Source organism: Lytechinus variegatus, chromosome 17 (genome assembly GCF_018143015.1).
Source record: "Lytechinus variegatus isolate NC3 chromosome 17, Lvar_3.0, whole genome shotgun sequence".
NCBI lineage: Eukaryota > Metazoa > Echinodermata > Echinoidea > Temnopleuroida > Toxopneustidae > Lytechinus > Lytechinus variegatus.
This window is the reverse complement of record NC_054756.1, coordinates 21,362,487-21,380,125: the sequence shown is the minus strand read 5'-3', so window position 1 is coordinate 21,380,125 and position 17,639 is coordinate 21,362,487. Positions and strand designations below refer to the sequence as shown.

Genomic DNA, 17,639 nt, shown 5'->3' with positions numbered 1-17,639 from the left:
CAGACCTACATCTTGATAAAGAAAAGATCTGAAATGTATTGTTATACATGATACGGATTTGTATAATGTATGCATACTATTCATTCAGTAAGAAATAACTGAGTCATTTAGCCTCTGTGAAGAAAAGAGCCACTAATACATGTAAATCAAATGATTTGACTGGAGTGATCTTTTAAAAGTATGTATATTATGTTCAAAATTCACATTGGCAATTGATCATTTTGGATACTCCATTGTTTTTATTTTATATGCTAAATATACACAAAATTATTTTTTAATGTGTCTTTGGATGAATTGAGATTGGTGTAAGATGGTCTATTGCAAGCAAGGCATATTTTGCCATCTGACATATTTTACCATCTGGTTATGAAGGGATTGGAAGCAGTGGCGTACCTAGGGGGCAAATTCGTCCACCCTAAAAATTGACAAGCCCCCCCCCAACCAGAAAAAAAAATAAGATCTTCAACTGCAAGTAAAGGACATTTAGGTACGCTAATGCTTGGAAGAAAAAAAGTATTGATTTAAAGTCAACTTAACTTAGATCACACGAACACGATATTGTTTATTTATCATCCCCCACAGGCTTGGAAACATTGGGATCTACGTGGTGATGTTTCTTCATATTCTCAAGACATTAGTCCGTGTCATGTTCGTGTTCATGATCCTTGTCGTGGCGTTCGGAATGTCTTTCTACATTCTTATGAAACAAGAGGTAAGAAGCTCTGCCTAACCATCAAATCATGAAGGATGTCTGTGGCTAAGAATTTGTTGCTTTTGTTGCGTATGGTTCATTCTTTGTGAAAAAAAATTTTTACTTTTACGACTGTGAAAAGTTGCAAACAAAATCCCTGGGGAGGTTGAATCGGGGTGATTATTATATACTCTTAATCTGGATCAAACAAAATCATCACTAGTGTCAAAATCATAATGACATTTTTTATGCCAATCTAGTCCAAAAACATCAATCATAAACTGAAATGATCTATCAAGCAGTAGCCAGTTTGTAGTTCCTTTCTGCGCATGATCAAAAGATTCTACGCATGATCAGAAGAAGGTCATTTGCACTAAAGTGACATGGTGCTTCAAAATCTAATGAGATAAGCACCAACTTTGATGTCTTGATTATTCATATATTCTTCTGAATTGTCGTTTTCATTTACATCCACAAAAAACAACAATGCTTCCACGAACGACTGGTATTTCACAGTTTGTCAAGTACATTGTGCAACATGCTAAGATATATGCATTCAAAGTAGGAATGCAACAAATACCTTCATTAAGTGTTCATTGGTGTGCTATTCTAGTCACCTGGTCTATTCAATTTCTCCATCCTGCTATGTAAGGCAAGCTTACGTAATATCTTGCTTTGAAATCTGCCTATCATGATGAAAGAAATGAAAGGTCATTTGACCAAAATTGCCCATGAAGTAACTACGAACTGGTCTATTGAAGACTGTTGTAATTGTGAATTAAATGCTTTGCGATTTGGATTAAACAATGGAACGTAATTGTCAGTGGCCGAGTGGTCCAAGGCTCCTGACTAGCTGACACCTGAAAGTCCGGGGTTCGATCCCCGGCCTCAGCACTTATGCCTGTAATTAAGGCATTTAATCAATCAGTGCTCTCTTATTCAATATTTGAATAAATGAAAATTCTACGCATTCTTCGAATCTATGTGTGCACTTGTTTCTTTTATTAATTCCATGTTCAATGTTACTTTTATCTGAATTATAGACCAACAACGCATTTGAAAAGCCTCATTACGCTGTCATACGGGTACTGACGATGATGATGGGCGAATTAGACTACATAAATTCGTTTGTTCTCCCTATTTATGACGATGATGATTACACTCAACATTACCCCGAGTTTTCACTCATCTTCCTCCTTGCTCTTTGTGTGCTGCTGCCAATTTTACTCATGAACCTCCTGGTAAGAAAGACTAACTCTCAATATTTTGCAAAAAGTCTACATAATATTGATGATAATAATTATAATGATAATGATTATGATAGTTATGATAATGATGTTGTTGATAACAACAATAATAATAATTATGATAATAATAAAAATAATGATAATAGATAATAATAATAGTAATGTAATAATAACATTTATTTTATATGACCAAATTATTGTAATTATTATTACTTCGTTCATTGGTTCATGCATGCCCCCACACAATACATATATATATATATATATATATATATATATATATATATATATATATATATATATTGCTCTCCACTCCCTGGGGAGTATTCCAATATAGCTGTTATAATAATAATAATAACAGTCTAATAATTATGATTATTAATGATATTTTTATGCTGTTTAATGGATAGATTGGTCTGGCAGTCGGTGATATCGCAGCGGTACAGCGAGACGCTCAGTTAAAGAGGCTTGCCATGCAGGTCGAACAGTACACCGACGTCGAAAACCGACTTCCATTGAGATTCATCGAGCGAGTCGACAAGGACTTCGTTCTCATCTACCCCAACCAACAGCTTGGCTGGATGTTAAAGGTATGTATTTTGAAATATTTCAAAGTTTTTGTTCCAGTCAACATTTCTTTATTTCAATTACTGGAAATTTGGGCTAGCATCTTAATTTATATGAAATATTATTTTTTTAATAATTTCTATCTACTTTTTTTTTGAAGGGCACTATTCTTCTATGTCTATTATAGTTAATGGTAATGGTTTCTCAACAATTGGTTTGTTTAACAATTTCCACCTTGTCCCTATATCTATGTTTTGAATACCATGATAATAATTTTATATCCCTTTTTAAAATAATTTTTTTCTGCTATAAGACTTTTTTGGGATAAAATATGAAAAGAATAGTGTAACCTTCTTCCTATCAAGAATCAATGAAAAGTGTTATTATTGAATACTGTGTACAGTCTTAAATGAATCATTAAAAAAATGTTTTATTCGCATCATAATTGGTAAGGAATCTTATCTAGACTGAATATTCATATCCATTTCTATCATATCTCTTTATCTGTTTATCTCTTTCTATCTTTCAGAACTGCATGCATTTGGTGACAACCTTGAGCGCCGAGGAGGAAGAGGCTCTGCGTTCTTCTGACTCTGAATTCAACCCCAGGCATATGCACGGAGAGGTATCCAAGCTCAAACGGAGGTAAATAAATATTCTACCCCTTCAGTGACTGATAAAACCAACGAAACTAACGCCACACCGACCCACGATATGCTTTTTAAAAAACATGATATTAGCAATCGGTCCGGAGGTGGTTTCTTTGATGTGACTTAACCCTAAAAAGACTGGGGGGGCTGATTCAGCCCCCCCCCTCAACATTTTTCGCGATAAATCTGCCGCGCGAAATTTTTTGACCGCGGCGCTCGCTAACTTTTTAATTTCAAGTCTCGCGCAACTTTTGAGACCAAAATTGTGACCCCCAGGTACGCGGTTCCAAAATTACGCAAAATTTTGAAAGTGCATGCAGACCAAAAATTACTCAAAAACGTGAATTTGTGTACAAATCCAATGCAAATAGTATTCTTAGCCAAAATTCATAAATGTATCATTATTTTTCCTTTTACTGCTTAAAATCAATTGATTTTATCTTGTTTATGGTTAAAATAAAGTCCCCGACAATTTCCATCGAAAAAACAATAAAAAACAAAAAGTCGAAAAACAAAGAAATACATAAGAAATTAAGAAAACAATAGAATACATAAGAAAATAAATGTGATTTTGAATTTTTTTTAATCAATTTGATCAGATGCCTATCTAGAGTATATGAAACAAAAATTAGCATTTCAGGGGCATTATTTATTTAATTAGAGCAAACTTATGATTTTACGCATAAATTAGCATAATTAATGAGACTGAGATTTTTTTGCAGAATTTGATGTTATAATTTTGTAGATAATGCCATGGGTAACGCGTGTGCCAATTTTCGCCGCGATCGTGCGATCAACGGCCGAGATCATGGGGGGGGGCTGAATCAGCCCCCCCCCGTCTTCTTAGGCGTCGAAATAGCCCAGTCTATTTAGGGTTAAGTATTACGCTCTAAGAAGTTTCTTAACACCTTTTGCCTCTTCCATTCGAAAACTTACATTGTCGACAGCTTAGCTCTTTATGTCAAACCCTACTTTGACATTGGTCTACCTGGATAGCTTTTCGTTAAAGGACTTGTATTGGACAGGTCCCGTTTTATCCGACAGTTAATAACGTAACAGTGCCTCTCAGCTGATCAAAATCAAGGAAAAGATCTGACAACTTGTCGGACAATAATGTTGAAACGCATTTAATATAGCAAATTCGTGGATGGGTAACCAGGTATCTATTGTTCCTCTTATTGTCTGTAGTGATAATTTTACAAATAGGGTTGATAGTTATGAATCGCTCTGCATTAATGTCATTCTACCGTTATAGAAATTGAAATGCTTCAAGATCGATTGTGTTTGAAACTTGATATCTGAGCAAATCAGAGCTGAAAATCCAGCCAGTTAGTTTTTCAGGTTAGCATTTTCGTTTGTTTGATTTTGCTTTCATTCATTCCTGCATTTGTTGTTAAGAAAAGGAAAAAAGACGAAAAGTTGAGCATGTCTTTACTTGACACCATTTTGAAACCTTGCTTTATTCTCCCGACCAGACTGAAGAATATGTCAATGATGATGGACAAGCAGTATGAACTGATGAGATTGGTTGTTCAGAAGATGGAGATCAGGTCAGAAGCTGATGAGAAAGACGAAGGTACCTGTGAGGAGGCATTCATGATGAGACCTAGGTAAATGATTACGACAACATGGACGACGATGGTGATGATAATTATGATGCTGCTGATGATGATGATGTGGATGATGATGATGGTGATGATGATGATGATGGTGATGGTGATGATGATGATGATGATGATGATGATGATGATGATGATGATGATGATGATGATGACGATGATGACGATGATGACGATGATGACGATGAAGATGATTCGATGATGATGATAAGGAGGTGGGGGATAATGTTTATTATATTGTTGACGATGATGATAAAGTTGCTGATGAGAATTAGGGCGATGATGATGATGATGATTGGAGTTAGGAGGATGAAAATGATGATGATGTTTTTTTTTCTCTCTCTTTTTTCAGATCAGCCAGACTAAACCTCAGCCAAGTCGTTCGACTAGCCAACGCAAAAGGCAAGGCAAGCCCAAGGCGTCAGATCCCGTTGAAACCGGACAGCGCCGGTCGCAACAGTCGCCCTGGTTCCGCAGGTCGCCGTAGCCCTGCATCGGTCATCAGTAACATCAGCTCACGGGGGTCCCCTTCTCCTACAAAGATGATCCTACCTGCAGAACCATCTTTCTAATGTTGACTCATTCATGCCATTCTGTCATGCTGCCGACACCCATGGGCGGAAATCTGTCCCCAAAGGTAGAGGGGACCAGGGGATGGAAAATTTGATATGAAAAAAAGGGTTTTACCCAAAATGTAATAAATTCTACCCATGCCAACACCAATCAAACTAACTCCAAACTGACCCTTGGTATTTTTGGATATAACATGACAGGTCTGGTCGGTCAGAGTTGATTTGATTATCTGTTTTTATTCATTGAAATATCTTCATACAGGATAACATGTTACTGATAACAGAGTTACTGTTCAGCATGGTCCTGTTAACGTAGGAATACCAACAAGAGATAGATAAAAAACAAATACTTCTTCTTTAAAACAAAGATTGCGCTTCATTGAAAGCATTCCTGTATTGATGGTATGATGGTATACCACTCAGTCATTGCCATTTCATGGACCTATTAGGAAATAGGTCCATGGTCAGTTCATGGCTCTGATCCACAGTACAACACTGCTCAACACGTACACACCATCTAGGCTTCTACGACGTCATCATCGGCTGCGACTTGAAACCGATTTTAGCTTTACTCCAACCAAAGGACTTGTCGCAAAGCAAAATTATGAGTTAATTATTCCTTACACAAAGTATGTTTACTTCTAAGAACCTTCACAATTAAAGCGAATCGCGATTTATTAGAAAATCGCATCGCATCGTTCGGATCGCGTAGTATGCACTTGGATTTAATTATGGCCATGCCTGACACAATTATGTGTCTTATAAAATACAGCAAATTAATATAAAATTTTCAAGCTACAGCGGTAGATTATTTTCAATGCCATGTGTTATGAAAGTTGTAATATGTAAAAGTTTTACTAGTTTGTTATGATGTCTATAATTTGATGTACAATCTTAGGTTTTTCATTAAAATTTATCATGTATATAATTTCTGCATAATTCCTTATTTATTTATTCAATGAAATGGAAATTTAAGTTAAGAGGTTTTTATCTATATTGCAGCTTTAAAGTTCATCATCACCTTGATTACTTTTGATATATAATCACCACATCCAGAAATAGTTTGTTTCATATACTTTTTTATCATTATGCATACACTTTTATCTTGCTTTCTTATTTATTGCCAAAGTACATGAATTTAGTTGGTAATTACTTTAGAAATTGTATCCAGAGCTGTTTAACTTCTGGGGAGTGTTGCTTGAAGCAATGTTGACAGTCGTTTTCACTCTGTAAGTGAAAATCACTTACTATTTGGTATATTTAAGCTAATGTTTATATTTTATGTTAAGTGATTGTGTTTTATCTTATTCATTTGCCCACTTAAATGGATTCAGCCCTTTTCGAATGAATGTTATGTAAATTAAAACCATGATGATCAAAATAGAAAAGAAAAAAATGTGCTTGCCAATTTCTGCACAGAAATCGTTTAGGCAGCCTAATCATACGTTTTATCAGGGCTATTTTCATAAAGAATTAGACCCGTTTTTGGTTGGGATTTTTAAAATACAACAGTATACTTTTTTACAAAATAAAATTTAAAAAGCTATTTCATCCTGAAAACAAATTTTCTTAAATAAAAACAACATTTCACAAATGAAGCAGTGAAATTAAAGAAGAATAATAAGATGAAAAATGACCAATTTATTGCTTTATTTCTATGCATGTCGGCAGTATAGTAATTTGTCCAACGTAGGAGGCTATCTGTTGATGTAAAAAAAATTCTCGTAATTTTAGGAAATCAGAAGTACTATATACCATTTTTATACACGTTTACCTCTATCATGTACTTATTCTGCATTGATATTAAATGTCACTGTATACGCTTGTTATTTGTGCTATTCTACAATCGTTGACAGGCGAATTCAATTCAATATTTTATTTCATTTCCATTCAAAACATAAAACAAAGTAATAGAAAGTTATACAAATCAAGTACAATTTTACAGACGAGCATTCTTACTTCGTAAAGCAAACAGTATAATTGCATGAGAAATAGTCATGGTGTTTTCTTTGGAATGATTTACCATTAAATTCAAAAGTCATAATCATCACCCTTAGAGACTTTCAAATCTGAAATAATGTCTTGATCTTTTTCTAACAGTATCAATAATCTTGGCACTGTTACATAAAAAGCTTTTCATAAGATGCTCTTGCTTACAATACTTTCAGGTCTTTGAAGATAGCTAATCTGAGTTGGAGTTTTGCTATTATACAGGAAATTTTTTTGACAGGGAAATCATGTGGGTTTCTCCTTGTTGAAACAAGAAAGGGTAGGCCTATCAGTCATGCATCAATTCATATGACTAGCTTTATGAAACTGACCCGCGGGTCGTTTCATAAAGCTGTTTGTACGCTAAGAGTGACTTTAAAAACGACTGGTGATCCTTTTTGTGGTATGTGATATTCACCAACAAATGTTCATTGATGATTATGTATACTTTCACAATCTTTCTGCTATTATGTGGAAACTAGCAATTGTCAGTTTTTTTTATATTTAATGTATTTAGCAGGCAACTCGTATTCAGCCAGTACCCTTCAAAGAAACAGTTTTAGCAACACAGAAAAATATGCCATATGCGTGTTACACAGTAAAAACGCTGTTTACTATATGAAGCTTATAGTAGTTGTTTAACGCTTTAAACAATCATGTTCAATTTATTGAAGATTATATATTAAAAATTAAACTTTGTTTAAGATTTTAAACACTTGTTTAATCTGTTTAAACAATTACTGTAAGGTTCATATAGTAAACAGCGTCTTATAAAATATTTAAACAGCGTTTTTATTGTGTAAGGATTATACAAACGTTTGGCTTAAAAGCATAAGCAATGATGGATGTGAATATCAGTTGAGAAAATAAAGTTTTTAATGGATACCTTTGGTTTATTTGTATTGTAAAATGAATATTAAAGAATTGCTAAATGGGAATATATTTTGGTATGGATGTGTAATTGTATATTCTTGAAGAAATTATACCTCAGTGAATAAAGTGATTAGTACTCTTGTCGAGATAACTCTGTTAAGATCTTGTTATTGACTTTCTTTGATTTGCACCACATAATGAAGAAGCTCGAGCCCATTCCTGAGTTTCAACTGATTCAAGAGGATAGTGGCATTGTAAAATCTCGATAACACACATACTTACATCCATATAGTATCTTTAAAGGACAAGTTCACCCCAGCAATAAAAATAGAAAAATCCAACAAGCATAACACTGAAATTTTCATCAAAATCAGATGTAAAATAAGAAAGTTATGACATTTTAAAGTTACGCTTAATTTCACAAAACAGTTATAATTATGCACACCCTGGTTGGTGTGCAAATGAAGAGACTGATGACGCCATCCACTCACTTTTTTCTTTTGTATTTTATTATATGAAAAATGAAATATTCTCATTTTCTTCCTGAATATGTGGAATTAGCATTATTCAATACTATATGTTTCAGTCAAGTTGGTCCTTTTGGTCAAATCTGTGAAAAAAATGAAATATTGAATAATTCAAACAATGAAAAACAAAAAATAGTTGAGTGAAGGAAATTATCGACTGTTTCATATGCATGTCACTGAGTTGTGCATATCACTGTTTTGTGAAAAATAAGGGAAACTTTAAAATGTCTTAACTTTTTTATTCTACATTAAATTTTAATGAATTTTTCTGACTTATGCTAGTTTGATTTTTCTCTATTTATTCAAATCAACATTTTTTCTAGGATGGACTTGACCTTTATCATGGACCTATTATAGGTCCATGCCTTTTCAATTCAATTCAAATTATTATTTATTAAGGAGTTAAGGAGTTCCCGTTTAGCTCCGCCCTCTTCCTTCTCCCCGGCTTCCTATTGCTCCTTCATCCATCCATCCATCCGACTCTTTTCGTTCATCTTTCTTTCTTGGCCCAGCCATTTCAAGTTCATTTATTATTTTCCTCTCTCCCTTCCTCGCCCCCCCCCCCCCACTCTACTCCTGCCTCTCTCCAGGCCTCGCTCTCTCTCTCTTCTTTGCCAATCTCTATTCCCTTCCCTCTCATTCACTCATTCTGTCTGTGCACTCCTCCTTCTTTTCTCTCTTCCATCCTCCCTTCTCTCTCTCCATCTCATTCCCTCTTTCTCTGTCAACTGCTCTGTATTTTAATTCATTGGCTTTATAAGATCAAACAGGCACAGAGTTTGACTGATCATACTGCCTAATGCAATTTGTATTCTCTTTATGTCCCAAGTAGATTATTATTGTAGTGAACGGCATGATAAAGACATTCGAGTTCATTACATATTATGCAGAATGAAAACAATGCAAGGCAAATTTCAGATTTCAGTATTTCCCATCACTGGGAAATTCTACATATTTATTTTGTTGTTTCAACAGTATAGTAGTAAACTGTAAAATTCAGGTGAAAGACAATTTACTCAAACAATTACAGTGGAAACACACATTAACACACGTCTTTGTAAAAAGAAACCATCTTATACAGCATGCAGAAATCATCTACCAACATAATGCGCCCTCTTGGTTGAAGACCGGTTAGGTGTTTTTTTCTCTGAAAAGATTGTGATGGGTTTTTTTCCCTATCAATTGCTTAATAAAAATTTATTGTTTTGTATGATTTTATCGTTCTGTTCAAATAGTCAGGCATTTTATTTAGCAACATCCATGCTGGCAGATTGAGCTCTATTAACTTGCTATTCTGGTCATTTTATTACTTAACACCCACCAATCTCTTCGATCGGCAAAAAGTGTATGTCAAGGGAAAAAATGTCTATAATAATAATGAACGAATACTAGTAATGCACATGTAATAAACAGATGTATCAATAAGAAAGTAAATTAGTGATATGAATAAATGAATAAATAGACATAGATTACTAATAAAGTGACAGGAAAAACAGATCAATAAAAACAATCACTATAAATTGACTGAATAAAAATTAAAAAAAAACTTCAACAATTCACTTTGATAAAATGGACAACAGCCATTGTGATTTGAACAACCTCTTCATCAGTCTAACAGTATTTTTCATTAAACAGAAAACAAAATAACACCAATATTACTCCTTGAACAAAAATATACAGTCAAAGTCATGCATCAATACTAAAAGGAATAATGTGTAGATTGCCTAAAATATTTCAGAAAAGAAAATCAACTGTCAACCAACGGAAAAAAAAGCAATCACAAATCAACACTAGTCTCACATTTTTACTATACTTATTCTATAACATGTAAAGTTCAAATGAAGGAATGTTATTTTCTAACTGATATAAATCAATAAATATAACTAATATAGAGAATAAGTCATTGCACTACTCTTTTTTGTTGCACCTTTTTTTCTTAATTATTTCCAGACATACATTTTAAATGACAATGATTCTCAAATAAGTATATTAAGAAGGTATTGTACAAACCTTATAACCTTCCATCTGATTCAGAACATATGTTTACTTACATACAAACAAATATTTGATATTATAGCAACTGATTTATAAAGCATCAGTTTAAAGCATTACCATGGCATTTTAAAACAATTTTCATCATTGGTACATGACGTTGCAGTATGATAAATTAATCAGAAATATCGAGTACAATGATTGCAAAATATGGAAGCATTCGGACTAGATATTTGTGTAATACTTCCCAAGACATAGGAAAATATGTTTTTGTTCATTGCGGGGGTAGAATAATATGAATACTGTTACAATACTGTTAATAATTTGGAAGCTTTCGTCTTACAGATCAGAAAATGTTAATGCGAACATTACAAGAAACAGTGGCAAGGAGTTAAAATTTGATCAAATGTTCAGTTCAACCCCAGGTTCATTATTGAAACAAAATTAAAGAAGATCATCTTGTGTAGGTTTTTCACACAGCATATACTTGTTCGTTCTATTGTAAATATAATTATACAGGAATTCTAACTTAATCATTATAACAGACTATAAATGTAGAATCACTAATTGAATGAGTTCCATACTTCTCCCCAAATCAACATATTTGGCAAGATAAGGACTGTCATCACAATTTTCATAAAAACATCTACAAAATGCAAATATATACAAAACAGAAAACAATTTAACAAAGAAAAATGTTAAACCGAAAATAGTGCAATATTACTGTCAATACAAATTAACATTCTATAACAAAAAGTAAAGACTCACAGCACAAGTATCAAAATAATGAAAAATCACACAATATGCAGAGTAAAAAATATATGACTCTAAATAAGATCTAATTGCCATAACATTTTTATCAAATGTGATACAAACATTATATATACAAATCAAAGTAATTGCATATATTGTAATGTTCCCAAACATTCAAATAACTAATCATAGGTTTACTATAATAATTAGCAATATTGATCCACAATAATGAAACATATATTTTACATTTAACCAACAGCTATAAGAATAATTTTAGCTATTCATTTAATATGAATAGAACAATTAGACTTTGCCAAATGCTCCATATTTCAACAATCTCTATGAATTACTGTCATATAATTTCTCAAGATTTTTATTAAAAATGACAAATACATATTGATTAATGTAATGTTTAGACCAAAAATATCAACTATGTTATCACAATTAGAAGAAATGATATCAAATTTTTAAAAGCTATTATGTGACAATAAAAATCCTGATATCATAAAAGCTACAGAAAATACAATATTTGTACGTCCTGAGTTTAGTGTGTGGCAGTATTGTGTAGCTGGGCAATTCATAATAAGCAAAATGATTTTTTTTAAGATTTGATTATTAAAATTTTGTTTCGCCCATGAAAAATTTCACCTCCATTTGTACAGAGGCCCATAATTTTTATCAAAAAGTAAATGTAAATATAATATCAAATTACATGTCCCAATATTTCCTTTTTAATCAGAAATTACCTTCTCTTAAATCTATTCACAATGACATCTTTTTGCTTAATTTCTAATTTTTCTCTAACATTTTAATCAAAATACCTTTAAAAATGCAAATTCTCTGTAAAAACCTCTACTTTGCATTAGTCCATCAGAATACAGTTGCTATACAGTGACATAGCTATACATCATTTACAAACACACAGAAAAAAGTAATAAATCACATATTCTTCTGAAACATTTCCATTTTAGTCTAGGTACAACTACAATAAAAATGTACATATAAGACATCTGATATTCAATTTGGCAAGTTATGAATATCAACTGTTCAATTACTGATTAGTAAGGCATCTTGGTACATATTATAGTGTGTATTTGAAGCTAGTCAGATATAAACTTATTCGCAGTAAATAGGCCCACTGGGTTTTAACAGACAAAATGCAGTTTCTTAAATCCTTTTCAAACAAATAATTAATTTGTGAGTGTACCAAAGTTACACCAGCAGTATCAACATCAATAGGGTCCCAGGAAGTCATAATAAGTAGATGAGTCACAAAAACTTTTTTAAAAATTAAGTTCTAGATTTATAATACCTGTTCCTCAATGGCAGTGAAAGGTTCATTGATTTGTGATAAATTTTAGACCTCTGTTCCACAAAACATGTACCATTGATCATAGAGCTTAAATGATGCAATTTAATTGGTCAGCGGCAAACTTGTCATAAAAATTCTACATCTGATAATGATATCAGGTTTTATCAACAAGGGTCGGGAATCTTGAGTGTAAAACACACAGATTGAGGAATATGAACAGTGAACTATGGCTTTAACAGGAGTTACATAATTAGAATATTTCAAGTATCCATTTATTTACGAGAAAGAAATCTAAAGATCTTCAGATTTCATCGATGTGTTCCAGGCTACACCATGAATGAGTCTGGAATTGTTAATCTTGTGCTTCAGAAATTACCTCTGCATTTCTCCGTTCATTGGCTGATGGGAAAATGGGAAAATTTGAAGAGTAATGTTAACCCCTTATTCCCTGCATCTATGACCCGATGATAATTATTTTGAATGCTCTTAATCATAGACCGACTCCTATTTTTATCTGATTTGGTTCATGGAGCTGCTAATGTTTTTACTCCTCTTTTCCAAACTTTCTCAAACTATTAAACAGGTGAAAGTTTATTGGAAGGAATGTGATCTACAGTATGTGCACATATCTCAAACAAAAGTCCAAGAGTCATACCTTTTCATTTCATTTGGTGGAAATCAACATTCAGAGAACATTGAAAAACTATTTTTTCCACGGAAGAAATTTGATTTCTTTTGTCATTTCCAATATAATTTTACTACCATCAAATTACCTTAAAGCCATTAACATACATATCTCATAGGTTCTAAGTGAGGCTGAATTTCAAATATATAGACCATAAAATCATCAATCCATAACTCTGATGATCACCATTTGACATTTGTAACAACATTATCGCAATAATTTATCCTTCTTCAAATGTAATGTTCATACTTCATTTTACCCTTTGCACAATACACAAAATAAAGATCTGAGTAAGGTTCTGTCCTGAAATATCAACAATAATGAGAATGTTTGAAGTAATAACTGATACTGTGACTTGTAGAAAAGATTATATAATATGAGAGTATATTTTCAAACGGGGGTGTCTTGTATGTGGCTCAAATTGGCAAGGTCTGTGTTGTTAGTGGAGTAGTCGAGGAAGCTGGTATTATAGAGATGAGGGCTGTGGTTAGCGGCCAGTTGGAGTAAGGTAGGTGAAGGGTTATTGGGTTGGGATTGGGGGGTAGCAGGGGTGCTAGGTGACTCCGATGGGGTCTGGAAGAGCTCATCAGGGGTGCCGGCTAGGGGCGTATCTTCTAGGGGCGTGTCGGGGCTACTGTACGAGGTGTTGTCCCACTCTAGTTCTGGCTGGCGTATGTTTTTCTCAATCTGCGGATCCCATTCTAGTTCTTTGATACTTATCTGTTTGGTATACATATGGATGGGTGGATGGATGGATAGATGGATGATGGATGATGAGTGGGTGGGTGGATGGATGGAAGGAAGGATGGGTGGGTGGATGGATGGATGGATGTAATAATTGGATAGAGTAAATGGAGGACCAAAGTTTAGGTTCGCACCAATGAAGGAATAGTGGATTGATAAAATGACAAGATAAAGGAGTGATGGAATAAACAAATGATGGAATAAGAAAATTGGTTGATTTATGAAAAGATGTGAAGGTGTTAATGAAAGAATAAAGGAAGAAGTAAAAATATGACCATCAATACAGGATGGGTGAATAACACAGAAGGGGGGGCATTTAGATAGTGATCATTGGAATAGGATTGCAAAGATACATTGGTGTGTGTGAAAATAATGAAAAAGATCACCAGAGAATAGATTGTAACGAATGAACAATTGACAAGAAAGATAAGGGAATTGAAATAGGAACATAATGATAATGGATGAGTAAAAAGAAGAAAAAAGGGAATAAAAAAATTAGTAAAGATCATGTAGTAGTAACTACCTTTTGTTCACTTCACAATGCAATACCATGCAAAAGTTGTAAAAAAATAAGGAGTACAACTTTACTTTATTGTTTTTTCTAGATTATTGCAGTGTAAATATGAAGTATCCAAGTATGTTGCATAAAGGTAATTATAATGTTCATATTTAAGAAATGCTTTTCACATTTGTATCATAGCACTTTCCAAAAGTAAGGTAAAATGGACATGCTTGTAAAATTACAAAAGTATAGTACAACACATCAGATTGCAAAATAATTTTTGATCAGAATTCAATCAATTAGTGAATTTACCAAAAAAATCAGGTCAATATCTTTAAACCTTTGCAATCACATCATAAAAAAAATTTGTCCAAGTATTCTTTTCTTTTCAAATTCTAGCCTACTGTAATTACGTATCAGAGATATTGAAATACTGATTACGTTGATTCACTTTAGGCACTGACTCATTTGAAAAATAAAGTCATTTTGAATTTTTTTTTTAAACGAACAGTTCCAGCACTTAATATTTAGATGCTTCCAGTCTAGCATATGACTAAATTAACATGATAAAAAATCTTTTGCTTTCATTTGAGAAGAATGACTTGGAAAAACAACTAATATCCAGACATTCACATGCATTGGCAATTAATTGTTATGAGAGCTTGCTTTCAGATCATCACAGGCTTAATACTCCCAGACTACTGCAATTTGCGATTCATACAAGTCTGCATCACACTGCAATTGACTGTTATAGAGATTGGATATGGAGTTTTGAATTGAAGATCTGTACATGACCAAGGTCTAGAATGGTCATTTGAATAGAGACATTCAAATTATTTTCAACTGTTACTGCCATATTACGAATAATGCAAAATCAGAATACTGGTAGCACTCTAGCTGAGATTGGTGCAGTTCTCAGGCTTTCTGCCATTGCCGAGAACTATAGGAGCATTAGAACATGGCATATTTTGGTCACAATCTGCTTTAGAAATCAGGTCACAGCAAATCACAGTGCGGCAGGCTCAATGAGGAGACCAAATGTTTTTTGGTAGCCAAAGGATTATATTTGCTCGACAGAGAACCTTTTTCCTACAACACATACAATGACAGTTAATATTTTTTTATGTGTATGAGTGAAAACAAACACGTAATGATCTAAACTATTGGTTATGAATTCACATAAAATGATGCATAAACTATGCATGAACATATACAGTGATGATGAAATGTGTTGAGCAGGCAACATACAGGAAGGGGGGGGAACCATTATGTGTTACCAATCTAGCCTGATTTTCTAATTATTTGCGATCAGGTATGTCTAATGTCACTGCATATGATCTCCATGAATACCCTCATAAATTTAAACACAATGGCCCGTATTCTGAAGTCGGGTGTAACTTAAACTCAGGTTTAAAGTTGTGGTTTAAGTATGGGAGGCCAAAAGTATCAAAATTTTTATTAAGTTGTATGTTTCTTATGTTTACTGTGCTCTTTCCTGATTCATCGATGGTGAAGACAAATTTCTATTTATACTTCCTACACAATTATAAATGATTTGAGAGCCAAAATGAGGTGAAATATGATATATCTACTGTTAGTGATTTATGTGACGATTGGCTATCCATACTTAAACCACAACTTTAAACCTGAGTTTAAGTTAAACCCGACTTCAGAATACGGGCCAATCTAAATATTGATTTTATTGTCACGAATGATAGCATATGGGTGCATATAAAAACGGTTGGAATATTTGAATAATGTTTGATTGTAATACTTGATTAGGTTTGCAATTCTGTGAAACTCAATGCTTATATGAAATAATCAGGATAAATAAGTAAAGACATTATGATTCATAAGAACAGAAGGAATGAAGTAACGAAACTAAATCTCAAAGGAGGCTGAACTTGAATCTAATCACTATGATGTGAGAACAATGAATACTATTCATTTGTCAACAGCTGACAATGGTTATTCTGAGCATGACCGTGAAAGCAATAAAATGGGGAACTTTTTATGGATTGTTTCAAGTATGTAAACAGATTTATGCTATTGTGTTCTATCCCATAAACCTTTGATTACTTTCTTCAGTGGCGAGCAACAAAAAATCAATGCAGTGAGAATTACTTTCCATTCATCAAAACTGTTGCTAAAGAGGAACGTGGCAAGGCTAGATTTTATAGTGGAATACATGTGAAAAGTGGTGAGGTGAATTTTGAATGAGAATTTTTGGGTAATGTTTATTTCACGATCATGCATCTTGCTAATGCATAAGTCAGGCAAGGTATAAGATTACATTCATTGGCATTACATTCCTTCAGTGGAAATGACAGATACATTGCCCTTTCACAAGAAAAGTTGCTATAGTCAAGGTAATAGCAAGCAGCGCTATGAAAGATTTTATGTGCTATATAAATGTTGCATTTCATTATTATTAATCCTTATTCTGTTACTTTTGCCTTTTGCTACTTGCTTATCATGTAATGAATGATTCTAATACACCTAATAAATGGGAAAAAGGTTCTATGTCTTCGAGGCTCAAAATATCTCAAGCCATTGATGTTAGTCAAAACGTATCACAAGCCAAACTAAAACTTAAAATCAAATCATGGATTAGCTAATAAGGAAGGGTGAGGGAGAGATGAACCCCAGGGGGTCAAAGGGTAAGGGTCAAGAATCAATGACATGCCAACACATGGAATACCAGATGAAAGTTGTCTCTTACTCATCAATATACCTCAGCTGAGAGGGGTCTCTTCCCTGGAGGGAGGTTACCTCCTTTACCGCTCCGACCCGAACTTCCACCTGAAACAGAAGTAGAATCATAACATCATAAACTTGATCTAGATTATTTGCAGTCAAGGTTGACCCATCAATATACAAAACAAGTGGAATGCCTCTGGCCGTCTCACCTGCATC

General features: G+C 33.5%; 2 protein-coding genes across 6 annotated transcripts in view; one reads left to right on the top strand and one right to left on the bottom strand.

Moving 5' to 3' along the window:
* LOC121430753 (transient receptor potential cation channel subfamily A member 1-like) overlaps window positions 1–8,005 on the top strand; it is a 56,340-nt gene extending 48,335 nt beyond the window's left edge. For both annotated transcript variants that reach the window (XM_041628140.1, XM_041628139.1), the window contains exons 22-27: window positions 583–712; window positions 1,735–1,932; window positions 2,349–2,528; window positions 3,035–3,150; window positions 4,631–4,765; window positions 5,127–8,005. In XM_041628140.1, the coding sequence (XP_041484074.1) occupies window positions 583–712; window positions 1,735–1,932; window positions 2,349–2,528; window positions 3,035–3,150; window positions 4,631–4,765; window positions 5,127–5,346 (979 nt within the window). In that variant the 3' untranslated portion in view covers window positions 5,347–8,005. The remainder of the gene's footprint in view (window positions 1–582; window positions 713–1,734; window positions 1,933–2,348; window positions 2,529–3,034; window positions 3,151–4,630; window positions 4,766–5,126) is intronic.
* Window positions 8,006–9,647: 1,642 nt separating this feature from the next.
* LOC121431448 (neurexin-4-like) overlaps window positions 9,648–17,639 on the bottom strand; it is a 44,432-nt gene continuing 36,440 nt past the window's right edge. For 2 of the 4 annotated variants that reach the window (XM_041629017.1, XM_041629019.1), the window contains exons 29-30: window positions 17,458–17,525; window positions 9,648–14,197 (exon numbers count right to left, since the gene is read on the bottom strand). In XM_041629017.1, the coding sequence (XP_041484951.1) occupies window positions 13,868–14,197; window positions 17,458–17,525 (398 nt within the window). In that variant the 3' untranslated portion in view covers window positions 9,648–13,867. Of the gene's footprint in view, window positions 14,198–17,424; window positions 17,526–17,639 lie in introns of all 4 variants that reach the window. The other 2 variants (XM_041629020.1, XM_041629021.1) reach the window with 2 other exon arrangements.